Source organism: Papio anubis, chromosome 1 (assembly GCF_008728515.1).
Source record: "Papio anubis isolate 15944 chromosome 1, Panubis1.0, whole genome shotgun sequence".
Taxonomy (NCBI): Eukaryota; Metazoa; Chordata; class Mammalia; order Primates; family Cercopithecidae; genus Papio; species Papio anubis.
In genome coordinates, this window is record NC_044976.1 from 132,087,442 (window position 1) to 132,113,910 (window position 26,469).

The following is a 26,469-nucleotide window of genomic DNA, read 5'->3' on the forward strand; positions in this document are numbered from 1 at the left end:
ATCTATTTGCAATGCATAGCAACTCAGAAAAACAGAGAGTGCCTATGTTTTATTTCAGGAAAAAAGCAAAACTTCAATGGGCATTTAAGTTGCTTGTTTTATCTGTAACACCCAAGAATAGGACTCTGGTTAGGTCAAAATGTGAGCTGAATCTCCTTAAATTATGTGGCTAGCTTAGATATCAGAAGATAAATAACGAATAGGCACTTTTTAATAACTTCTAACAACCAAGAAGTTGAGATCATGATATTTCTTTAGGCTGCAAAGTAGAGGAATCTGTCAGAACAAATCCAATAGGAAGGATTTTGAGAGCTGGAGTTATCCAGAGTTTAGTAAAAAAAAATTACTTCTGTGCTGACTCCATTATGGCTTTGCTGCTACCAGGAACTCTGCAAATAAAAGAAAATATGCTTTGTTAAAATATTGCAATATCTCTTTAAATGTAGGTTTGGAGCTTCTAAACATTTATCTTGAATAAAGATTTTGGTAGTTCAGTTTCATTTGAGGCTATAGTAGTTTTGGAAGGGGAAGTGAGCAGGTTTTTTTTGTTTGTTTATTTTCCCTTCCTGATGCATTGCATTAGGATAAATTTATGTTATGGCAACCTTAGCATTCTCTATTCTGTACTATTTGTACTTTTTAGTTTGGCATTTTTTTTTCTTTTTTGAGACAAAGTCTCGCTCTGTTGCCCAGGCTGGAGTATAATGGCACGCTCTTGGCTTACTGCAACCTCCGCCTCCCAGGTTCAAGCGATTCTCCTGCCTCAGCCTCCTGAGTAGCTGGGACTGCAGCTGTGCACCACCTTGCCCAGCTAATTTTTGTACTTTTAGTAGAGACGGGGTTTCACCAGGTTGGCCAAGCTGTTCTCGAACCCCTGGCCTCAAGTGATCCACCTGCCTCAGCCTCGCAAAGTGCTGGGATTACAGGCATGAGCCACTGCGCCCAGCAGTTTGGCATCTTTGTAAGAATAATAAATAATTATTTTTAAGGATTCTGATTTTTATCTTAATAAATAATGAAATACTTCTCTCTCCTTTCTCTAATTTCCATTCTCAAAACCTTGTGGGGACTCATTCTAGGGAGACAGTCCTTTTATGCCCCAGAGGCTTTCTTGCAAATCATTTTTCCTGTCTGGTAGTCATTCTTACTAGTTTTGTGTGCATTCTTCCGGAGACAGTTCTTTAATATATAAGTACTTATAGTTTTATTTATTGACCTATTTTATAGAAAAGGTAGTATACTGTACATGTCATCTTGCAGCTTGCTTTTCTCACTTATACCTTAGAGATCTTTTCATATCAGTGCATAAAAAGTTTCCTTCTTGTTCTTTTTTTTTTTTTTTAAAAGACTGTCTGCCGCTCTGTTGCAGTCGTGTGCAGTGGCACGATCATAGCTCACTATTGCCTTGAATACCTGGGCTTAAGCAATCCTCCTGCCTCAGGTTCCTGAGTAGCTAGATATGTGCCACCTGGCTAAATTTTGATTTTTTTTTTTTTTTTTGTAGAGATGGGGGTCTTGTTATATTGCGCAGGGTGGTCTTGAACTCCTGGTCTCAAATGATCCTCCTGCAGTGGCCTCCCAAAGTGCTGAGATTACAGGCATAAGCCACCGTGCCTGGCCTTTTTCTTATTCTTTTAATAGCTGCATTTTAATAGCTACATAGTAACCTACTTCATAGGGGTGCCATAATTACTGTAAAATTTTGCAGTCTTTTTCTTTATAAACATTTCTACATTGAATAATTTGGTACTTATTTCATTTTGTTCATATACAAATATATCTATGGGAGAAATTTTTAGAATTGGATTTGCTGGGCCAGAAGGTAGGTACTTGTTCAATTTTGATAGGTTTTACCAAATGGTCCTCCATGGAGATATTTCTAATTGAGAGGTCACAGGGCTTAATGGAGTCCTTGCATGGGTTTCAGTGTTTCCATAATCAGCATGCTGTATTAGTCAGTTCTCACACTTCTATAAAGAAATACCTGAAACTGGATGATTTATACAGAAAAGAGGTTTAATCGTCTCATGGTTCTGCAGGCTGTACAGGAGGCATGACTGGGGAAGCCTCCGGAAATTTGCAATCATGGCTGTGGGTGAGGGGGAAGCTGGCACATCATGGCTACAGCAGGAGAAAGACAGAGAAGGGGAAAGTGCTACACACTTTTAAACAACCAGATCTTATGAGAACTTACAATCATGAGAATAGCAAGGCAGAAATCTGCCTCCATGATCTAATCACCTTTCACCAGGCCCTTCCTCCAACATTGGGGATTACAATTCAACATGAGATTTGGGTAGAGACACAAATCCAGATCATATCACACCCCTTTACCCCACCTCACCCCATCCCTCATATAGTTGTTAGCAATGTGCATGTGCATTTGTCTGGGGAGTCTATAACCTCTTTTGTTGTCTTTTTTTTTTTTTTTTTTTTACAGCTTCATTGAGATAAAATGCACATTCCATAAGGGTCACCCTTTTGAACTGTACAATTTAGTGGTACCATCACTGCTGTCTAATTCCAGAATATTTTTGTCACCTTAAAAAGAAAACCCCATGATCCATTAGCCATAGTCTTTCCTCATTCCTCCCTTCCTGTAGCCCCTGGTAGCCATTTAATCTGTTTTCTGTCTGTGTGGAGTTGTCTGTCCCAGACATTTCATATGAGTGGAATCATATACTACGTGCCCTTTTGTGTATGGCTTCTTTCACTTACCATATGTTTTTCAAGCTTCAGCCATGTTGAAGCATGTATCAGTGTTTATTCTTTTTTATGGCTGAATAATATTCTGTTGTATGGATATACCACATTTTTGATAATCCATTCATCAGTTGGTAGACATTTGGGTTGTCTCCGCTTTTTGTCTGTTATGAATAATGCTACTTTGAACACTCGTGTATATTTTCACAGTCTTTTAAGAACCATTTTTAATATATAAAGGTATAAATCAGTGAGAAAAATGCAAATTCAACAATCAGTGGACAATATATACAAATAGATAATTCACAAAGAAGAATGGTAAATTTTAAAAATGAAAGTGTCGATGGCTGTGTATTCTTGAAGAGGTATTCCCTCTGAACGATTACTGTTTTATAACCATATGAAAGAATATTAATTGTTAGCAGGAGAGATCTTGTGGCTGCTTACAGGTAGTTCGAGAATGATATTCAAGAATTTGAAGTGTTATGGTTAGACTTTTCTGTGGCTCTTATCTCCCTTGAGTATGAGTTCTAAAGGAAAGTATCTTATGGCTTCTTATAACTTCCCAGTGTGTATACACTGCAGCTGTGTGTGTGTGCTCCCACATGTTAAACTTTGGTTATTATATGGGTGCACATGTTAAACTTTGTATTTGGTTATAATTTTAAATTTCAAAAAGTACAAAAACAAAAATAGTACAGAGAACACTCAGGTATTCTTCAGCCAGATTCACTTGTTGTTAACCTTTTACCCAATTTGCTGGCTTATTCTTTATCTACCTACCTAGCATCCATCCATCCATCCATCCACCATCTAACCATCCATCCACCATCTAACCATCCAGCATCCATCCATCCATCCATCCATCCACCATCTAACCATCCATCCATCCCTATACACACAATTTTTTTCCTGAACTATTTTAGGGTAAGTTACATACCTCACAGTATTTTACCCCTAATTTTTTCAGTGTGCATTTTCTAAGAATAGGTACATCCTTTTATCAACTTCAATAATTTACATTAATAAAATAGTTCAGTCACCTGTCAATATTACAATTCTGTCAGTCGACCCAATATTTACTGGGTTTTCACAAAGTCCTTGTGAAGGGGGCATTTATTCCCATTTTACTACTGAAGGAATCAACTAGCTAAGTGATTCAACAAATGTCGTATTGCTAAGATGGCTAATGTTAATAAAGTACTATGTGCCAGTCACTTTTCTAAGTGCATAACTTGTAAATACTGTCTTTAAATCTTATAACAGCTCTTTGAAATGAATCAGGATCCTGAGGAATACAGAGTAAGGAACAGACAGAGTGCCCAGGGGAATGTTAAGTTTTAGGCACTTTTTCTGCTTCTGTAGTGACTAAATAAGATTTCTTGCTTTTGTGTGTGTGTGTGTTTTAATTTTAAAACTTAAAATCTGAAAAATGGGAGCTGGAAAAGGAGCAGGTATTTTCAATATTGCTTTAGTTGCATGGTATATCAGAGCAGCTGTGAGTTACATTCTTGATGGAAGTAATAATTTTGCCTCCTCTCTCTCTCTCTCTCTCTCTCTCTCTGTGTGTGTGTGTGTGTGTTACATAATTTTCCTGAAAGTCGTATTTGTATGGTATATTATAGCTTACAGAGAACTTTCATGTCTATTACCCATTTGATTCTCACCCCATTTGAGGTGAGATCATTTGACCACTTATAATTGAGTTAGGATTCAAGCCTAGCTCAATTATAACTGGTCTTCTCCTAATCTAGTGCTGTCGTCATTACTCTGTGCTCCATTAATAGAGGCTTTACTTTCAAGGTAGTGCTGATGCAGCTCAGACTTTAAATTACCCAAGTCCTTTGCTTACAACTTTATGGGAAAACAAAAAAGAAAAGAAAAATAAAAAGAACAAATTACGCAAATCTTGAAACTTGGTGCTACCTTTTTTCTCCCCTTACAAATGTTTTTTCTTAATTCATAAAAAGTAAGATAGTTTTAAGATTTAATTTTCAAAAATTAAGATAGTTTTAAGATTTAATTTTTAAAAATTAAAGTAGCAGATAGTTTTAAGTCATGAGGGACAAAGTTTTAGAAAGATTGACCTTATTTGAATAATTTGGTGGTATCAAATGAAACCTTTAGCAAAACTAATAAGATCCATATTTTATTATATAGTAGTCATTATTGTGCTACGTCGTTGTGCCAATTAAATTAAGGGTATCTATTTAGCAGCAGCTCTAGAATTATTTTGTTTTCGGATTGGATGAGACCTTTAGAGGACTAATGAAGTGGCTTTAAACTTCTTTATTCACAATCCACAGTAAGAAATGTATTTAACTTCTCTTTCTCTCTTACACACAATCTCATGAAACAACTCTTACTACATATAAAGCACCCTTTTTCTTTTATTCTGTCCTGTGCTTTTCTGTCAAATTGTTTTTAAAGGCTGTAGTGATTTACTAAAGTGATAAACCTGATATTGGGTTATAATAATGTCAAAAGCACTATTCTGGCTTAACTTTCTCTTTTTACTAATATGTAAATAGACCCTACAAGGCGACGTGACTTTCCTTTTTTTTTTTTTATTGTCCAATTAAGTCATTGCAATGCTGGGTCAGGAATTAAGGACACCTAACTTCCAATTTTGTATTTTCATTTAATGACTTAAATTACTATTACTTTTATTAGTTACATCAAGTATTTCTTTTGTTTAGTTACATCAAGTATTACTTTTTTATAGTTACATCAAGTGGAGTCATTAACTGAAATAACAGGAAACCATTTTGCGGCTCCTTTGAAGATCCCTGTGTACAGGACTTGAGTCCCTCCATTCTTCAAGAGGCTGTGCCCATGGTGTGGCTTTCCTAAGAGCATGTGGTGCATACTCCTGCTTTTACCTCTCTTTTGGTTGTTCTTTACCTTCATTCAGAAGATGAGATTGGTAGGGTAGCCCCATCCTACAATCTAGCAGGGACTTTGTCTGTTATCTGTTCTCATCCTGGAAATTATACTACATATCAGAAGGCATTCTTCATTTAAAAAATTAGAAGGAAATAGTTTGCAGGATGAAGATTATCTCCTTGATAATCTGCCAAATAAATGGTTCAGGTTGTCAGTATGAAGCTTCTTTAATTTTTGGCAAATGGGAACTGGTTATATGCATACATACACACAAAACTTAATAGAAAGAGTAAAATAAAATTTTGACTGTCATGAGACTGAGAAGAGTAGAGAAAGTGGAAGTCTAAATTTTCTGTTTTTTTCGGCTTTAAACAATTTAATGAGAAAAAAGAAGTGTACGTAAGATTCTTAACAAAAATCAAATTAAATTTTTAAATGTATTTGAATATTTAAGGATTGCCACAAATTAAATTTGTCAATGATTTTAACTATATGTGTTTTTTAATAATGTATCTATAAATATGTTTACTGCAATACATATGCAATAATGTATGTTATGTAATTTTTATTTAATTGAAAGATTGTATTTTTATTTTTGATCAGATACAGTGAAGAGGTTAATCAGTAATGGCTTCCACTTTATCTATCAGTTTAGAGGGCAAGATTCAGCCAAATGAGATTAAGAACTGTTAGAAAGATATGCAGCAAGTCAGTGATTACTGTGTGATTCATCCATAGGTTATCGATACTTGATCTGACTTGAATTTACGTGAAATATTCGAATGTATTTCTTAGCATAAAAATCCCATTTTAATTTTTTTTTCGGAGCTAGACTCTTACTCTGTCACCCAGGCTGGAGTACAGTGGTGCGATCATGGCTCACTGCAACCTCAACCTCCTGGGCTCAAGTGATTCTCCTGCCTCAGCCTCCAGGGTAGCTAGGACTACAATTGTGCACCATGATGCCCAGCTAATTTTTTATTTTTATAGAGACAAGGTCTTCCTATGTTTCCCAGGCTGTTCTCAAACTCCTGGCCTCAAGTGATCCTCCTGCCTCAGCCTACCAAAGTGTTGGGATTACAGGTGTGAGCCACCACTCCTGACTCCTATCTAATATTATATCTAATTTGATTTATAGTAATTGAGCTTATCTCTTAGCGACATCACAGAAACAAGGCTTTAGTGAATTTTGTTAATAAAAAGAGACTATCATAGCTTTCAGTGTTTATCAATCAATAAGGTTTTAAAAATTAAAACCTTAAATTAAATTGATAATTAGATTAAAACAAGCTGGGCCAGCACTTTGAGAAGCTGAAGCAGGAGGAGGATTGCTTGAGCCCAGGAGTTCAAGACCAGCCTGGACAACATAGAGAGATCCTATCTGTACAAAAATATAAACTAGCCAGGCACAGTAGCATGCATCCCAGCTACTGGGGAGCCTGAGGCTGGAGGAGCTGTTGAACCTGTGAGGTTGAGGCTGCAGTAAGCCGTAATTGTGCCACTGCACTCCAGCCTGGGTGGCAGAGTGAGATTCTGTCTCAAAAAATTAAATTAAAAACAAAATGTGGACGTACTTGAAACTTTGACTCTTACATTGATGCAGCCTTCAAAGGAACTTGTCCGTTTGTGAAAGTTTTCCTTTTATATAAGTCTTTTGTACAGTCAAATAAGTGTTTAATAAATGAAACACTACATTTTATAGTGCAGTGGCACTAAAAGGAAACTATTTTGCAGCCGTGGAGTTTTTTTCTTTTGTTCTTTTTACTTTTTCCAAGGCAAGATGCCTGGTGGGAGAGTTGTCTGGAGGCAGAATGATCAGAAGCAGGAACTGGCCAGCTATCTGCTTATTTCAGTCTGTATTATATCATCTGATATGCCCATAAGGGAGATGTGTCAATTGGTTAATGGGCCAGAGTATTGATTTTATGTTTTCAGATTGCTAACAGAGAGATTAGGCTTCCAGATGCAAGCAGTTCCGCAAGTCTCTGTTTTCAGACAGGCGCATAATTAAAGTAACCACACAGTTCTCTGAGGTTAGAGTTCCATGCTGTGATGAAGCCTCTCTATTTGGTATTTAAAAGCAGTTTGAAGCTGTCGTGTAAGTATCACTGGACTTGGAGTCAACTGACCTAAGTTCTAGCCTTGGCTCTTCTACTCTCTTAACAGTGCATTAAATGATGAGGCTTATTTTAAAGAATCTCGAAAACTATAGTAATTTCAACAAGAGGAGATTAATTGAATGTATTATGAAACATCAAGATAATTGAAAATCTGTGCTGCCATTATTGCATGTCAGAAGTCATTGTGATACATTGTATGTGCAAAGGCAGTTTACCAAACAGAATTACATACAGTGTAATCGTTTTTTTCTTATATAGGAAAATACCCACTTCCCCCCTGCTTAAAGAAATACCAGACACCACAATGTGTATGTGTATTTAGCCTAAGATCATATTTTTTTTTTGCCTAGGAAGTATAGAATAATTTAAATATTTTATATTCAGATAGCTGAAGATGGCTTGCTGAGATAAAACATTGGAGCCCTGTGTTTGGTGATTGCTGTGGGTTTCATTTATTTTTACTGTCTTTACCCTCTGTATTTATTGGTAGTGTTGAATATTTATTTTCAGAACTATTATAATGTATCTTTTTCTATGGGAGGACGTGAATATTTGACCACAGATGGTTTTCATTTTTTTAGTATGAGGCACGTGGATTGACAGCCTTTGAAACTTGAATGCTGTGTAATATGCAGGTGCTTTTATTGTTTATAGAAATGCCTAATCCTTGTTTGAAATTTATTAAATGGTATGCCGTCTGTAAGCCCCTCTAAATTCCACAGATTAATTAGCCTTTAAAGTAAGGTTGCCTTTTGTCTAACTTTTAGTATAAACTCTTCCATCTGGGGACTTTCACTTTTATGTCCCTGTTCAGTGTTCTGTGTACTTCAGCCCTCTAGTATTAATTACGGACACTGGCATTCTAAGTAACAATGAAGATCACTAAAAATAAAAGTAGACTGAACAAAGTGGCATTGTCCAGAGAATAGTTTGCATTTGGTGAATAATCAATCCATCATGGCTTTGCCATTGCTCTTTGTATGTGCGTGTGTGAGTGTGTGAGTGTGTGTGTGTGCGTGTGTGTGTGTTTAGCATTACTTACAAGTGAGATAGTTATTATGCAGGGAAATTTTTACAGATGATGGTTTCATAAAAATCAGGATTTTTGTAGTTTAAATAAAAAACACCCTTTTTGACATTTCATGTAACATTTCTTTTCCTTGTGGGTTCTGATTTAAAGGTTGTTGAAAATATTTGGTGTTGGGAGTTCACTTGGTTGACTTTGGCATACTTTTCTTTCTAGGAAATGTAGTATCAGGGTGGGAATTGTGTTGTTGTTTTAAAAGAAATAGATTACGTTCTTTAACTTTATTTACTGGTCTCAGTAAGAGTTATTGAACACTCTAGAGTGTTACTTTTTAAAGTCTATTGCAAAATATATAGAAATTAGTAATGCAGCCATCCGTATACTCATACTAATCAATTTAATGTAGGTTGGTGCTTTTTATGGACTTAATTTTGCTACCTCTCTCACTTCCCCAAAGAAATTAGACTAATGTGTAATAATAGGCTTCATAACTTAATTTAGAAGATATAACAAAAATAATTTCGCTCAGGAAGTTTCTATTGTAGTAGATATTGTTGGTATATCCTACAAAAAAGTAGGATCAGATGTGGTTTGGCTTTCAACCTATAAAATTCAGGTGGGGAAAGAGAGAGAGAGTTAACATTCTTGAAACAATTGAGAGCATTAGAGTGTTCCAGTGTATCCTCCAAATTCTAAGGGTATAAGATGTTCAGAGAAAATAAAAAATAAGGGTGGGTTAGAATAATTGAATTTGAATGGGCCTTGGAATTAGATTAGTGGAGGAGATAGCATTCCAAGTGGAAATAAACTATGTGAATAACGAAACAAGTTAGACATGTATGGAGATTATGGAGTAGCCTTAAATGATAAGATTGGAGGAATGTGGCTTGAATAGCTGTAGATTTAGGGCAGAAGGTCTGGTTAGGCAGTGGGAGGTCACAATATGGAAGACCTTAAAAGAAAAGATGGGTAGCAGGGATATATGACTAGCTTGTTTTTGCAATTGAGTAGTAAGATAAAAATATCTTCTTGGGAGAAGTTATCTAAGAAATGGTAGACAGGATGAGATGGAAAACAATTGAAATAGGAGTCTGTTGCAGTAGTGCAGGGATGAGTTAATGAGTGCCTGTATTAGGAGAATGGAAGAGGGAATAGAGAGAAAGGAATAACTGAGACACATTTTCACTGGAGTAAACTTGGTCATTAGTATATACTTTTAACATATTCAATGAGTGAATGAGGGATTGAGAAGGACTGAATATAGTGAATAAAGAAAAATAATATTATTGATAGAAGTTACTATTGATAGAGATGGATAGATTTTTTAAAAATCTAGTTAAAGGGAGATGGTGAGTTCAGTTTGCACATAATGGATTTGAAGTGGTAATAACTGTGTAAGTAGAAGTGGTCTTATAATTAATTGAATATATGGTTCTGGGGCATAGCCATTTCAGGGCCAGAGATGTAGATTTAAGATGTATGTATATATGCGTATATATTTAAAGATACTTTCTGAGGGAGTTTCTAAGGGGAAAATTAGAAGATTAATACATGAGCCTTAGAAAACATCAGAGGAAATTATTTAACATTTGGGTTTTAGAAGGCCTTATTTAACCATTTGATTTTTAACATATTTAGTTTGAGCAGTGTTTTTTCAAACCTGTTTTGAAACAACTAGTAACCTGTGCTTTGAAAAAACAGTTAAAAATAATTGTAAAAATTAGTATATTCTGATCTATTTCATCTGATTCTAAAACCAGGATATTCTGATTCATTGTAACTTTTTCTAGATTGCTGTGCTAAGGAGACAACAACGTATGATAAAAAATCGAGAATCTGCTTGTCAGTCTCGCAAGAAGAAGAAAGAATATATGCTAGGGTTAGAGGCGAGATTAAAGGCTGCCCTTTCAGAGAACGAGCAACTGAAGAAAGAAAATGGAACACTGAAGCGGCAGCTGGATGAGGTTGTGTCAGAGGTAAGTGTTAGTAATAGGGCTGGGTCGAGATGGGCTAAAGTATCCCCTGGATAAATAAATAGATAAACTTTTACATTTTAAATTAAATTGTGTAAACAATTGTGCTAGGAAAAGAAGGGTACAATCAGTCCTAAAACATTTGCAGTAAGGATAAAGCCTTTGAAGAGGACCCTTTGAATTGCACTCTCCAGTCTACATAGAAAAGTTGTCTCCTTTTCCTGGGTTTCTCTTCACTCATTGCCTTAACACCCTCTTTTCTGACTAAATGAATCACATTGAGGCTTCTAAATAGCCCTGCCATATTGTTCCTTTTAAAAAAGAAAGCAATATAAAATAAAAGTGTTTTTATTTTTTCTCAGTCCACCTAACAACTAATGTGATTTTTGCGTTCTGTTACTATGCTGACTCCAAGAGGGTTAATCTCCTCAGTTCTATTCGGGAAATTTACTGTTTTCAGAATTTCTCACTGCAGTGCTGAACCATACAGATGCCTATCGAATGGGACTTCTTACACTGTTCTTTTTCTCTTGGCCCTGAGTACATGGGTATACTCCTGTATTTTACTGAAAACAATGATTTAAAAGGTTAGGGAGGCAAACTATAGAAGTGTCTCAAAATTCTTTGGGGATCCATAAAAATATAAAAATGTTGATTCTGGCCGGGCGTGGTGGCTCACGTCTGTAATTCCAGCACTTTGGGATGCTGAGGCGGGCATATCACGAGGTCAGGAGATCAAGGCCATCCTGGCCAACATGGTGAAACACCATCTCTACTAAAAATACAAAAGTTAGCTGGGTGTGGTAGCGCACACCTGTAATCCCAGCTACTTGGGAGGCTGAGGAAGCAGAATCGCTGGAACCCTGGAGGCGGAGATCGCCGGGAGCCGAGATGGCGCCACTGCACTCCAGCCTGGCGACAAAGTGACACTCCATCTCAAAAAAATATATATACAGATATATATTGAATTCTTTCCTCTTGGGTGAAGAGGCAACTGCAATGGAATGGCTGCTGTGTTTTTTTTCTCTTCTGCTTCTCTCCTTTTCTCTCCCTGCTAGAAAGGGGAACTTGGAAGTCTCTGCTCTAGTCTTGAAAAGTATTATTTACACACCTTTGATGTTTTTTTAAAAAAATAAGACAAGGTATTTATAAGACAAGGTATTTACGTAACTGGTAAAGAGGAAAATTCTAATCTTAAGTGTTGCTTTTTCTGAAATTGATGTGTAGTTTAATTGTATTTAATGTGGTCATTTCCTTTAGAACCAGAGGCTTAAAGTCCCTAGTCCAAAGCGAAGAGCTGTCTGTGTGATGATAGTATTGGCATTTATAATACTGAACTATGGACCTATGAGGTAAGTGAATAGATACTTGTTTTGGATACTAATGCTAAAAACTTAAATTCTCATTATTCTTTAGCTTTCATCATAAACTAGAGAAAAAATGATTTGTTTTTCAAGATGTGTAAAGAGTAATGAGACAGGAGCCATGCCTTCAAAGATCTCATGATCCAGCTGGGAGGAGAGACAAGTAGAAGGATGACTATGGTATAATGTGATGAACGTAATAATAGCAGGGTTAATGAGTCCTAACATAATACAGAGTACGAGTTCCTTGAGGTGAAGGTTCTTGTCGTATTGATGGGTACTCGATACGTTTTTTGTTGAGTGACTGAGTTATAAGGGAGATACCTACGAAGGAAGCTGAACATTGAACTGTGATATCAGTTTGCCATGTGCAAAGTATGATAAGGGCATGCCAGGCAAAGGGAACAGCATGTTTAAAGGCACAGTTATGAAATGGTATGACATGATCATAAAAAAGTAAAAAGTTCAGTGTATCTTGTATATGTGGGGAGTCTGCATGAGGCTAGATGTATGACTAGAGGTATAGGTGCTGCTGTGTACAATGAGGCACCCCTAGATTTTAGGTGGAGGGTAACATAATCAGCTTTGCATATTAGGAAGAGGATTTTGAGGGTTATATTGAGTATAGACTGGAGTGAGGAGAGACTATTGGCAGAGAAAGCATTAGAAGACTATTGAGGTATTTCAGGTAATAAATGAGAGTCTGAACTTATACTATGGTTATAAAAAGGATGGGCAATCTTAGGGTACCTCTCTTATGTAGATTTTGTGGGATTTGTTAACTGGTATAATGTGGGACATGAGGAAGAAAAGAGGGAAGTTAAGGATAATTCAAAAATTTCTATCTTGAGGGACTGAATGGTGGTGCTGTCATCTGAGGAAGCAAACATAGACAGACAGACAGTTTTATGAAGAAAGACAATAGTTTTTAAGTATAGTAAGTTTGCGGCACTGACTAGATATTGAGAATTAACATTATAAATAGGTAGATAGACTGACAGACAGATAATGTTAGTGGAGTAGATGGGATTATCCAAGGAGAACAAGTAGAGGAAGGAAAGTAAGAAGAATCTGCGGGACACCAGTATGAATAGTAGATAGCCTTGGGAAAAGAAATTAGGGAATCAGAGCAAATTAGGGGAAGAACTGAAAGAAAGTAGCTTTTTGAAGCCACAGTAAAAAGAGTTTCAAGCAGGTCTTGGGCAGTGGTATCACATGCTGCTGAGAGCTGGGGAGACACAGAAAGCTGAATTTGGCAATTATCAGATCACTTGTAATCTTGGAAAGCAGATTTAGTAGGATTAGGCATGAAGAAGTCTATATTAAAATTGGTTGAGAATTGAAAGGAGTTAAAGTTGAATAATCTTTTTTTAAAAAAACATTTTGTTATGAAGATTTTCAAATATACAGGAAATTTGAGAAAATAATATAATCAACCCCCTGCTCTCATGACATTTATAATCTAATATAGGTGACATATACTAATCAAAATGATTACACAAATAAATGCAAAATTGTAACATTAGGTGCCATGAAGGAAAGGTACATGATATCATAAGCCCATATAATAGGGTCACTTGACCTAGTTAGGGAAGTAAGGCAAGGTTTCTCTGAGAAAGAAGTGATTGACTTAAGATCTAAAAGAAGATTAGGAATTATTTAGGTAAGATACAGGAAGAACATTTCATATAGAATATATAAACATCTATACCCACATTCGTGTTGTGTCTTTGTGTTTATTTGTATTTAGTTTAAAAATTTTGGTTTTACGTGAAAGAATTATATACAAATTGTGCTTTCTTTAAAATATGTGAATACGTTATTCTCTTTTAATACTACATAGTTTTTTTGTAGTGTGAATGTGCCATTATTTAGCAGTTCTCAAACTTTAGGTCTTGGGAAGCCCTTTGTAGCTTTAAAAATTACCAAGGATCCCAAATAATTTTTGATTTTGTGGTTTATGTATACTGGCATTTATTATGTGAGAAATTAAAACTTTAAAAATAAAATTAGAAAATTTTTCGTTTAAAAATAATGAACCATAAACCATTACTTTACGTGTTAACATAAATAACATGTTAATGAAGAATAATTATATCTCCCAAACCTCCAGAAATTTAGTGAGATACAGAAGAGTGGTAGTACTTTATAGTTTTGTAAAATTCTTTTTTCTGGGGGGGAGGGAACTCAAATACATCAGTTTTAGTTTTTCTCTAAATACACGTTTATTTGCTACTAAAAATTGAAATAGCATATTGAAATCTCCTCTTATTACAATCCAAAATTTTGAAAACCAGAAAACCAAATTAATTATTATTATGCTCTAGCCAGACTACCCAGTATTTTCTTTACATTCTTTCCCCACAGGTTACTTTCCTTTAAATTCTTAATGTTGGATTTTATCTCACTGACTTCAGGTTTCTAAAATACATGGGGATACTTGAGACCTATTGTTGCTTCTTTAGGTCAAATCAATAGTTTCGTAAAAATCTTTGATGTCCGACTTAACAGAATCTGGCAGGATTTTCTTACCTGTTTTTTCATGTAATCTGTTATATTGTTGGGTTGAAATAAATGAAGAAAATTTAGACTCACATAGGTATGTAGTTGGAAAAGGGAGAACTTTGCTGACTTTGAAAGACTTTTAGGATGCCCAGAGTTCCTTGGACTGCTTAAAACCCCAGTGCACATTTGCACAACTGCTGCTGTAATTTATTTAACCATCTGTTGATAGGCAGCTAGGGTATTTCCAGTTATTTATTGATATGTGTGCATAAAATGTATTTCCATATATCTATGTGTCTGTATGTGTATGATAGAATCTAGACTAGAACTAGAGGTTACGATTATCTGAAATTGTGATAGATTTTGCCAAACTGCCTTCCAAAAAGACTGTATCTGTTTACATTCCCACTAGCAGGAGAGAGGAGTATCCATTTTCTCATGTTTCCTAACATTGGATATTGTGTTTTTAAAATATTTGCCTATCTTGTGGATCAAAAATGTTATTGTTAGCCTGTCACATTGGCCTGTGTGCTCTTCCTCAAACACTCTAAGCCTGCTAGCACTTCATGGTCTTCACTTTTATTCCCACTGCCGGCAATGCCCTTCCCTCAGAGATTCTTTCTGTCAGGTGTTAAGCTCAAATACCATGTACCCCCGAACTTAAAAGTTAAAAAAAAATGATTAAAAAACATTAATTTTTTTTGGTCAAAAAAAAAAAAAAAGCTCAAATGCCATCCCAGTGAGGCTTTCTTGGACTACCTTTTCTAAATGTCCATCCCAGCTCCTGCCATTGCATTCCCAATCCTCTTTCTTTCTTTACTTTTCTACATAGCACCTCTGACCTTCAAGTATGCTATGTAACTTATTTATTTTATTTTCTTTCTTTCCCTGCAGGTATTTTTATCTCTTTTGTTTTCCAGTGCTTAGAACAGTGCCTGGCACATAGTAGTTACTCAATAAATACCTATAGTATGAATGAATGAATATCTCCCTCACCCAATTAGTAGGAATTATATATGTTCATAAACTATTTCTCAAAAAAACTGTGTGTTCTTTTAGTTCCTCATTTCTTATCTGAGGCCATATGTGGTACTTGTTTATTTAGTCAGACATACAGCAAATATTTATAGAGCACTTAACGTTTGCCAGGTACTGAGCAAGGAATCAAGGATGCAAATATGAATAAAAGTACAGTCTAGTAAGAGAATCAGATATGTAAACAATTGTGCGAGAAAGAATTATATGGATGTCATATGAATATATAGGCATGAATAAAAGGAAAAACTTTTTGTTTATACACTTCTGAGACCAGATATGTGGATTTTCTACACTGAGCAATTCTCCAATTCTCTGGACACCAACTGGATGTCCTACAATTTAACTAAATTCTTTTTTAAATTTTAATTTTAAAATATTTTTTATGGAGACAAGGTCTTGCTCTGTTGCCTGGGCTGGAGTGCAGTGGTGTGATCGTAGCTCACTGCAGCCTCCATCTTCCAGGCTTAAGCAATCCCCCCAACCTCAGCCTCCTAAGTAGCTGGGACTACAGATGCACCTCACCACACCTGACAAAGTTGCTCAGGCTGGTCTCGAACTCCTAAGTTCAAATGATTCTCCTTCCTTGGCTTCCAAAGTGCTGATATTACAGGTGTGAGCCATTATGTCTGGCGAATTTAACTCAATTCTGACACTAACTACCTGGAGTTAGCACAGGCTCCTCCAGTTTAAGGGCTTAGTCCCTAAAGACTGCCCCCGACTTCAGTCCCCAGTTGCAAGTCCCAGGTTGTGACCTGTAACTTCTGACCAAATGGCTGTAAGTTGAGGGTTCCCACAATCCCCTCTTGAGGTTTGATAATTTTCTAGAATAGCTCACAGAACTCAGGAAAACTCTCTTATTTACTATTACTGGTTTATTATAAAGGATATATGGGGCAAGCTAAATGGGAGAGACTCATAGGGTAAGGCATAGGGGAGGAGTGCAGCGCTTTCATGACATCTCCAGGTGCACCACCCTCCTAGTACCTCCTTGTGTTTGCTAACCTGGAAGCTCTCCAAATCCCATTGTTTAGGGGTTTTTATGGAGCTTCATTAGGTAGGCGTGATTGATTAAACCATTGGCCATTCATACTCGGAGGTTGAGGGATGGAGCTGAAAATCCCAACCCACTAATTATGTGGTTGGTTTCTCTGGCAGTCAGCCTCCATCATCCAAGAGTCACCTCATTAGCATAAACTCAGGTCCAGCTGGAAGGGGCTTATTATGGATAACAAAAGATACTCTTCTTACCCCCATCACTCAGGAAATTCCAAGGGTTTTAGAAGCTCTGTGACAGGAACCAGAATAAAAACCAAATGTATTATTTCTTATTATATCACAAATTCACAGGCATATTCTTGAGGGAATATAGAAGTAACCAGTAACGCTGCTAGTGGCAATCATGGGAGGCTTTATGCCATAGTACTCAATGAAGAAATAAAGAGTATTAGATTATGCTACAGGAAGTGACAGTGGGGTTGTGGGGACATCTCATTGTAGAAGCCCTCATGAATCAATAGAATTTTAGGAAAGGAAGGACTGGAACAAAAAAATTTTTTTGAGTGCCCGTGCCCACCAGACAAAAAATTTTTTTAAATGAATTAATGATCTTCACAGCTGCTGAAGTAAAGGGGGCAGGTGGGGATGGATTTCATTTCTATGGTAGGTTGATTGATGATGAAAGGAAGAGATGATGGCCCCTATTTTATCAAGAAGTGGTTTGTGTTCAAAAAGGAATTAGACAGTAGAAAAGGGGGATACAAAATTGGAGAAAGTTTAAATATTTGAAAATCTCGAGGATCAATCAGTTAAGATCTGTATCTTTCTCTGTGTGAGACTTTAGGAACAGCCAGCCAAGAAGTAATGGGAATATTAGGAACTATTGAAGTTAAAAAAACATGTAAAAAGGCTTAAGTTGAAGAAAAACATCAAGGAAAAAAGCTGGAAGAAATGAGGAAATATAGAAAAGTATCTTAACAAGTCAGAATATCTTTAGACACCAACAAGGAAATAGGGAGGAAAATGGCTGTGAAATTCATAAAAACCAAGAACTATTTCTTATAGACAAAATTTGGCATGAACAGTGAAATATTAAAGCCCAGAGAGCAACAGTGATTTGAAAGACTGAAACTTGTCCCTGAATCCAATGTTGGGAATTGAGATGTTTCATTATTTGTGTTATTCAAAAGCATTTCTTGATTGGCCTCTTTGTTTTCAGTCTTTTTACTGCAAGACCGTGATCTTCTCTGGTCTGGGAGTCTGCCAGAGGAGCAGGAACTTCTCACTTGAACCTTGTTACTACCTGGAAGATATCTATTGAACAAGTGTCACATCTATAGTCTGGTGTATCTAGAAACCTTAAGCATGCGTTATTATGTTTTAACTGGAAACTGCATAGGCTTAAAAAGAAAACAGATTGTGAGCTGTATCTGAACTTTTCTTAAGTACCACAAAATTAAGTTTGTCAGACAAATAGACATTTGAATCAGATTCCTGAAGTGTTTTAAATTTAGGAACCTAAACTCTTTTAGAACAGATCACATTACCAAGTAAAGTGATTAATGTGGTTTTAGATGTTCAATGTAGAATTGAATGTTTGTGCCTTATTGGTATGGGCCAAATGAAAAAAATGTAAAACACAAGTTTGCCAAATATTGGTATGCCTTAAACATTTCCTGAAGGCATTTGGTGATGAAATATAAATATATCTTTACATATAAAGTAAGAGAGTTTTGTCAAAGGTAATGTGCAGCAAAGCTGACTAGTTTGAAGAGGTTTGGGTTACTGAATAGGCATCACACAGAAAAAGAAAATAAACTAAATGGACTTATGAGGGTTAATTTTTCTGACCTTATTGATATTTTGTGGATGGTAGAGAAGCCATCTAGCTGTTTCTGGCATAGGATTCAAGGAGCTGGCCTACTCTGGGTGGTCTATAAAAATAGTAACTCTAGGCAGCAGGGAATGGCTAAGCAGGACAAATGTGAATTGGTTAAAAAGAAAACCCACTTCTGATTACTCATTGGGGTTAATTCTATGATTTTTCATCATATTTTATTGTTGAAAAACCTAAAATTTAACCCAGCTTTTTTTTTTTTTTTTTTTTTGTTTCCTACCTTAAGGTTAAGGAACCTTAACCTTTTGTTTTGGCAATATGGTGGGCTAAAGATACAGAGAAACTCATTGCAGTTTAGCACACTAGAAAATGATGGATTAAAAAATAAATCAAAACTTTTATTTACTGGCTCAACTGGAGACAAAGTAAGGGCTTCTCAGAGGCCAGAAATAATAAAAGATAAGATGAATCTATAATGGTAAGCTAGCATTGGAAGTGGTGCTTGTTCTGGATATAGTTCCTGATCCTTGTGGCCTAGTGTCTGGGGATGGGAAAGAAAGCTCTGGACCCAAGTGAGGTGGGAAGTTACAACTGAGGCCCCCTTTTCCTCTACCCAAATAAAGCCAGAACTTCCAAAGAATGACACTCTTGGTTGCCAAAAGAGGGGAACAAAAGTTGCCATACCCCACAGGGAGACTGTTGTTAAGTACCTATATTGGTTTTGGCTTTAGTTAGTATGGAAACAAATGAAAAGTCTTTCCTGATAATTGTTTAAGCCCCTAACTAATCAGGTTAGAGCCTAAATTTATACTAGTAGTGTGATCCCCCCAAAATCAAGCCAAAAATGCAGTTTAGTTGGGCTTATGTTGGTGGTACCTGTAGGCACCTGAAGGAATCGAATGCAGAGTCTTCTCAGAAGAGACACTTTAAAAAAGAAAGTGTCCATCCTAGAAACATTTCCACAGATAGAGAGCCAGTTAAACATGACCACACGTCTGCTTCTTCCCCTCAAAAGTCATTCAACACACCAGGAAACCATGCCACCATGAGTAAGAGTTAGAAAAAATAAACTACAGAATCACACTCTGAAAGACTATAGATATTTGAATTATCAGATAGAGAATATAGAATATATTAAATAAAAGAGGGAATTAAAGTTTGGTAAAGGAACAAAAGACTACCAGAATTGGCCAGAACATTTTGAAAAAAAAATCTGGAAATAATTTAAGTTAAAATTATAAAAACAATGACGAGGTTAAGACAGCAAAATAGGTATACTTGAAGAAAGAAATAGTGAATGGGATGATGGATCTGAAGAAATTATATAGAATGTAACACAGGGAGACAGAGAGGTAGAAAGTGTGAGAGATATTGGACGAGAGGTTATGCCACCATACGTAAGTAATAAAGTAACATTCCCAGTCATGAGACATATTGACATCTGCAGCTCCTGATGGGATGCACTGAGAAGGGCACAGTATCACTTCTATGATATTCTTGTCCCTAAAAATGTATAACCTGAATTGTCTTTAATTTTATTTTTTATTTTTATTTTTAGAGACAGGATCTTGCTCTGTTTCCCAGGCTGGAGTGCAGCAGCATGATCATAGCTCACTGCAGTCTTGAACTCCTGGGCTCAAGCCTCCTGAGTAGTTAGTACTCTGGGTACACGCCACCACACCTGGCTCATTTTAAAACATTTTTTTGAAGAGATGACATCTTGCTATGTTGCCCAGGCTGGTCTCAAATTTCTGGGCTCAAGTGATGCTCCTGCCTCAGCCTCCCTAAGTGTTGGGATTACAGATGTGAGCCAGCGTGCCCAGCTCTTCTCTGGAATCTTAAAAATATTGCTAACTGAGCCCTACCCAAGACCTATGGAGTCTGATAGGATAGGTCAAAGGCATTTGTTTGTAAACAAAACATTTTTCCCAGGTGATTCTGAAGTATGTCTAGGGTTGAAAACTGTTGTGTATAGTTTTGTATTTCTTTCTTCCTATACATTGTTGTGTATAGTTTTGATTGCTTTCTTCCTATACATTAGCCACTATGGAAATTGTAAAAGCACTTATTCATTAGATTGTAGGATAATGTATATAAGGGAAGTTTTTATTAAAATGTCTCTAGACAGACACCTCTGTATAGATAGGTTTGTCTTATATACTTGAGGAAATTTGTGGACCTCTGTTTTGGACAGAGTAGGAGCCACAGCATAATCTGTGAGGGGAACTTCTTCCTGGCACATAGGATTGCAGATTATAGATTCTTTTGTTATGTTTTCCCCTTTCTATTTTAAAGGTCACGATAGTCATCCTCCTTTACTGCAAATCATAAATGAACATACTAAGGAGGTTTTAAATATGTTTTAGTTAGGTCTTAAAAAATTAACAAATGTTTGGAATTGACAGTGCTTTTACCCTGTTTTTGTACTGGGTTAGTGCTGTGCCCTCACTAGGTCTGGAATCTTTATAGTTTGAGACATCAGACTTGGATGAGGAAGGGTAAATCATGCTACTAGAGGGCTAGTTACTCTGTGGTTTTCTTATGAGACTGCGCTTTACGGAAAAGGTAACCATGGAGCATATGGCATTGAGTTTGAGTCATCTGGAACTGGTTAGAAGTAAAATGTTTCTATTCCATCTTTCTCTCAGTTTGTCAGCTTTTCATTATTTTATAGGAAGAATTCTAGCTTCTTATCCTGAGATGAGCTTGTCCCCAAATCTGGTTCCAATTTTTGTTGTTGTTGTTGAGCACATTTCGCCATATGATATCACTATTGGCTATAGGTTAAAAGTTACTGTGTAACTTAAACATCAGAATTCAAACCACCGAGTATACACGGTTTTGTTCAGCCAGATTTTTAAATGAAATCTAATTTGAGTTTTTGGCTAAAAATACTTTCCACATTTATCAAAGTGACACATGAACTGAAGAAATACAATGTATCTAAGGACCAGGTGCTATTGAATCTGGAATTGCAGGAGGGTAACAGAGCCAAAGGCAGTCCTTTCCCCAAATAGTCTAACATATTCATGTTTGTCAAAAATGTGTCTGCACAAAGTAATTGGTTCTCTTTTCTCTGTAGATTTCTTCCTTTGTTGAAAAAGATGTCTTAGAGCCTATCAAGTGCGGAGCTGGGTTTTGAGGGCATGGAAAATTCTGCTGATGCTTTTCTCTAGTTTTGGCTTTCATGTGAGTTGTACATAGGGAGGCTTATAAGGAGCATCCCAGTGGCTTTATCATGTATCACTTGGCTACTTTTTCCCCACGCTTCCTTGTTATAGTGAAGGGAAAGGCAGTTGAAACCAGAAACTTAAATCCCTTGCCAACTTAAGAGAGAAAAGGAGATAAAGTGGTAACTTCTGCTTTCTACCTAGTGAGAAGAGGTCAGTGAGAAACTAGGCCGGGTTAGAAAACTACTCTCAGAGTTTAAGTTGAGTACTTCGATATGTTCTTCAGACCATACATCTTAGTTAACATAAAACAAGGACTAGTGGATAGTTTGTTGAAATAGCCTTCTCAAGCACCATTTTCAGTACTTAATATAGCCAGGTGGAATCATGCTGTGTAAGCACTGCAGAACATAAATAATAAAGGAAATAAACACCTTAATTTTGTAATAAGTGAAGGTCTAGGCTAATATTAAGGTAGTATAGGATACCTTTGAAACTTTTGAATGTACAGAAGTACATATGTAATTATTATATATTGCTTAGATTTCTAGGCAGTTTGCCATTCATTTCTCTTTTTGTGTCCAGATTGAGCTGTTTTGTCACTTCAGTAAGCATTTGAAACATACATTTTAAGTGTCATTCTACAAATGGTTCTTAATTGATTTATGACTAATGTCAGTATGAACTGTAGGTGTGTGCCGTGCCTTTGGACTTTTTGGTGTCTGTGTGTTCTGAACATAAATTGGCATTAGTATGTTATGCACACAGTCAGTTTATTACAATCCATGGCCTCTGAGGAGCCAGAATTAGGGAATGTACAGATGATCTATATACCTTATATTATTTTCTGTCTCAGCCCTTTCCCGGAATTCTCAATAAAGCAGATTTCTCAATTACTTGCTTTTATTTTTCCTTTCTCCCTTTTTTTTTTTTTTTTGGTAAATTAGACAATAAGAGACCAATGGAAATAAGGCAGCTGGAAGAAAAGAGGATGAAAACAGGTGAAGATTCTTAGTTTTGGAATAAGCTAGGTTGGCTGTATGTTGATACCATGTGTGCTTGAGTAGTAAAGGTAGCTAGTTTTCTCTGCGTGTTGTATTAAGCCATTATTTGTCAAACACTAATTACTTTTTATGCACTAAATACTAATCCAAGTATTCTATTTGATATGTGGATTAATTCATTTGTTTCTCTTGATGTCATGAGGAAGGTATTACTATCCCCACTTTACAGATGAGGAAACCGAAGACACAGCTAATATGTGGCAGAGATCAGAATCACAATCTGCCTGTGGAGCCTTGGCTTAATCACTGACAGAGCAACAGCCACTCAGGCAGAGAAAAAGAAGTTGGCATTTACAGTTAGAGGAGTTAGGACTCTAGTAACTCTGCCCATTCCCTTAAAGCTTAGGATTGGCTGTGATAGGGGAAAGTAGTTTATGAGTTGACTGGATTGATGTAAGTATAACAGAAAAGAGAGATTGTATTCAAATTTGCAGCCATATTTTTTGACATTTAGAATAATCAGAGGATACCTTTCTGTAGTGAGAAATATACAAATAGTTGTTCACACACACACCTTTTATATTAAACACTGACTCGGTGATGTCAGCAATCTAATTCCTGTAGAGTATCAGTTATCTAATACTGTGGAACAAACCATCCCAGAACCTAAAAGCTTAAGACAACAACAGTTATTATTTTGGTTAAAAAATCTGCAAATTGGGCAGCATTCAGGACAGACAGTTCTTTGCCTCCATGGAGTGTTAACTGGGGTGGCTTAGGTTGGAGGACCCACTTTCAGATTGGCTCATTCACATGGCCAGTAAGTTGGTGACGGCTTTCAGCTGGGACCTGAGCCTGGGATGTGGGCCAGGGTTCTTGGTTTTTCTTCATTTGGACCTCTCCACAGCTGCTTGGGTTTCCTCACTGTTTAGTGGCTCGGTTCCAAGAATAAGCATCATCTATTAGAATAGTGCTTGCTTTGTAATTGCTTACTGAATGAATGAAAGAATCTCAGGTTGTTTTCTTGCTCATGTTGGCCCATTTGGCAAATAGCCACTGTAAAGTGCAGATTTCTTCCCAGAGCACGGTAATCCCTGGCTCTGAGAACTGCTATTTAGAGGGTTCTTTTATCTTGACTTGAAGGTCTATTTCTTCATTTAACCACATTTATGTTTCTAATAAATTACCCCCAGTTACTACTAGGCTGCAAAAATCATCTCTGAACCATTCAATAAACAGAGATAAGAAAACCTTTTTAAAATTTGGAAACTACCTTGAAAACTCCCCATTTTTTCTCCTTTTAGCCTCAGTTGCATTGATAATTAACAATGTTCCGTTCCTGGATCTGGAAATGGTGTAATAGTGACTTCACCACCTGCCATTCTTGAGTTGTGGGTTAGTTTCCCTAAAATGTAGATCTTGACAAGAGGCAGATGGTGCATAAAGTTTCTTTGTTTATTTTTTGAAAAAGGAATACCTCCTATGAACGAGGAGCTGGAACACCCCTTAGCTTAGATTCTAGCGAGAAGAGAGACAATAAACATAAGTAAAATGAGAAAATTATAAATTTTTTGAACAAAGGGTTAAAGTATAGTAGGGTAAATGGTTTTACATGTGGAAGGGTGGTTGTTGGGACTGTAGTTTTATTTACTTATTTTTAATTTTTTTGAGACAAGGTCTTGCCCTGTTCCCCAGGCTGAAGTGCAGCAATGCAATCACGGCTCTCTCAGCCTTGACCTCCTGAGCTCAAGCGATTGTCCCACCTCAGCCTCCTGAGGAGCTGGGACCACAAGCACACTCCTCCACACTCAGCTAATTATATTATTATTATTGTTATTATTATTATTGTAGAGATGAGGTTTCACCGTGTTGCCCAGGCTGGTCTCAAACTCCTGGGCTGAAGCAGTCTGCCCACCTTGGCCTCACAAAGTGCTGGGATTACAGGTGTGAGTCACTGTTCCCTCCCAGGACTGTAGTTTTAAATGGTGATCACTGTAAGGCAGGTGTTTGAGCCGAGGCTTAAAGGAGAGGAAAGGGTTAGCCATATGGATATCTGGGGAAGAAGAGCATTCCTGTGAGAGGAAACAGCCATTGCAGGGATCCTGGGGTGGAAGTGTGTCTTGCATGTTCAAGGAAAAGCAAGGTGGTCAGTGTGGCTTTGCTAAAACGAGAGTAGTAGGAGATGATGTCAGAGAGGTAAGATACAGGGAGGGGTCAATTGAGGTAAGACTTCTGTCATTTTAAAGATTTGGGCTTTTACCATGATAGAAATGGGAAGCCATCAGAAGGTTTTGAGCAGAGGTGACATAATAATCTGACCTAGATTTTAAAAGATCACTTTAGTTACTATGTTGCCACTAGCCTGAACCTGGTAGGCAGGAAGACAAGTGTCCTGCTCTGTGTCATCTTTGGGCTTTATAAACCATGTTCCCGTCTATTGCCTCATTTGAATCTCCGGAAAACCTTGTGAAATATTTGTTATTTTTCATGTTTTACATGTGAGGTATTGGAGGCTTAGCGAAGTTGACCAAGTATCCCAGATATACTCAAGTGAGGAGTCTCAGAGTAATCTTGAACCCAGATCTCCTGTCTCCAAATTTTGTGCTCATTCCACTATTTCACAGTAAAACCTGAAGATCTCCATGCTCTTTTCATCTTAAAGTAATTTCAGCTTTTCGTGTGTGGCTCTTTGAGTCACAGAGCAGCAGCAGCATGCAATTTCTTTTGAGGATAAGAAGCAGTATGATTCTTACCTGCTGAGATGGATTGAATTCGAAATTGACCTACTTGTACCATAAGGAAGCAGGTTTGCAAGGAGTAGAATAGACTTGGAGATATGCCATTTTTTTGTTCAGCTACTTGGTATGAAGACTGAGTATGTGAAATCACATTGTAAGGATTAAGTGGCTTCATAAATAATCTAAAACACTTGTTGGCTTTTAGAATTTAATAAATGAAAAAGTAAGGTAACAATTCTTATAATACTTTTTCCAGACTTTCGGAGAAATTGAAATCATTTGTGCTTTATTAATCCATGCTTTTCAGGACCAGTGGCCCACAATATGAGCAAGGTTTATTGGTGTAATGATCATTTTGTGGCTTAAAACTACTGTGACTCTGTGGACTAGCATGTTTCTGATCATAGAGACATAGAGACTTCTTCTGTTTTCTTAATATTTATAGCTTGTTTTAAACGTACTGAATAGAACCTGATTTAAGCTAATTATACAAAGTTTGGTTAGATTGCTTTATTAATATTATGAGCTAGAAACAGTCACCAAATGCACAATCATTATACTAATCCTTACTATGACTGAGTCATTTCTTCGAGTTCTTGGAAATTTTATTTTTCTAAAATTAACAAAAGAGGGACATTTGAATGATGCAAAAACACTCGTGTCAAGAATCTAAAAGTTCATATAAACAATAATTTTCTCATACTCGTTTGTACATTTGACCATTACAAGAACTGTCAAATTCTTCTCTTAGTATTTGTGGTATCACAGTCATACTAAAACAATCTTGAATTCTGGCAGCAAAATGAAGTTCTTACCTGTCTTTCAGATATTAATAAAAATAAGGGAAATACAAACCTGTAGTTATTCAGATGGTTAAAATTAGTTTCTGTGGGTCATTTCATACAGTTTAAGTATTTACATTTTGTTTTTTTAGCTGAATTGGACAATCAGCTTGTCTGTAATTTAGCTTAAGAGAAATTCCATTTTAAGACCAAAAAAACTACAGGAAATGGAGGCCAAAAAATAATAACCAAAAACAAACAAGTGAAAAACTTTAAAAGATTCTTAGCAGAATTTATTAATATATTACCTCTTCAAAATATATTGT

General features: G+C 36.5%; 1 protein-coding gene and 1 long non-coding RNA gene across 5 annotated transcripts in view; both read left to right on the forward strand.

The window, feature by feature from the left end:
- The window catches only part of ATF6 (activating transcription factor 6), a 200,166-nt gene that overhangs the window by 42,036 nt on the left and 131,661 nt on the right, over nt 1–26,469 (forward strand). For all 4 annotated transcript variants that reach the window (XM_003892980.4, XM_009185668.4, XM_021926202.2 and 1 more), the window contains 2 exons: nt 10,527–10,712; nt 11,970–12,061. In XM_003892980.4, coding sequence (XP_003893029.1) covers nt 10,527–10,712; nt 11,970–12,061 — 278 coding nt within the window. The remainder of the gene's footprint in view (nt 1–10,526; nt 10,713–11,969; nt 12,062–26,469) is intronic.
- Nucleotides 20,200–23,572, forward strand: LOC110741242. The gene is made up of 2 exons (XR_002517107.2): nt 20,200–21,638; nt 22,567–23,572. It is a non-coding gene; the product is annotated as an uncharacterized LOC110741242 (long non-coding RNA).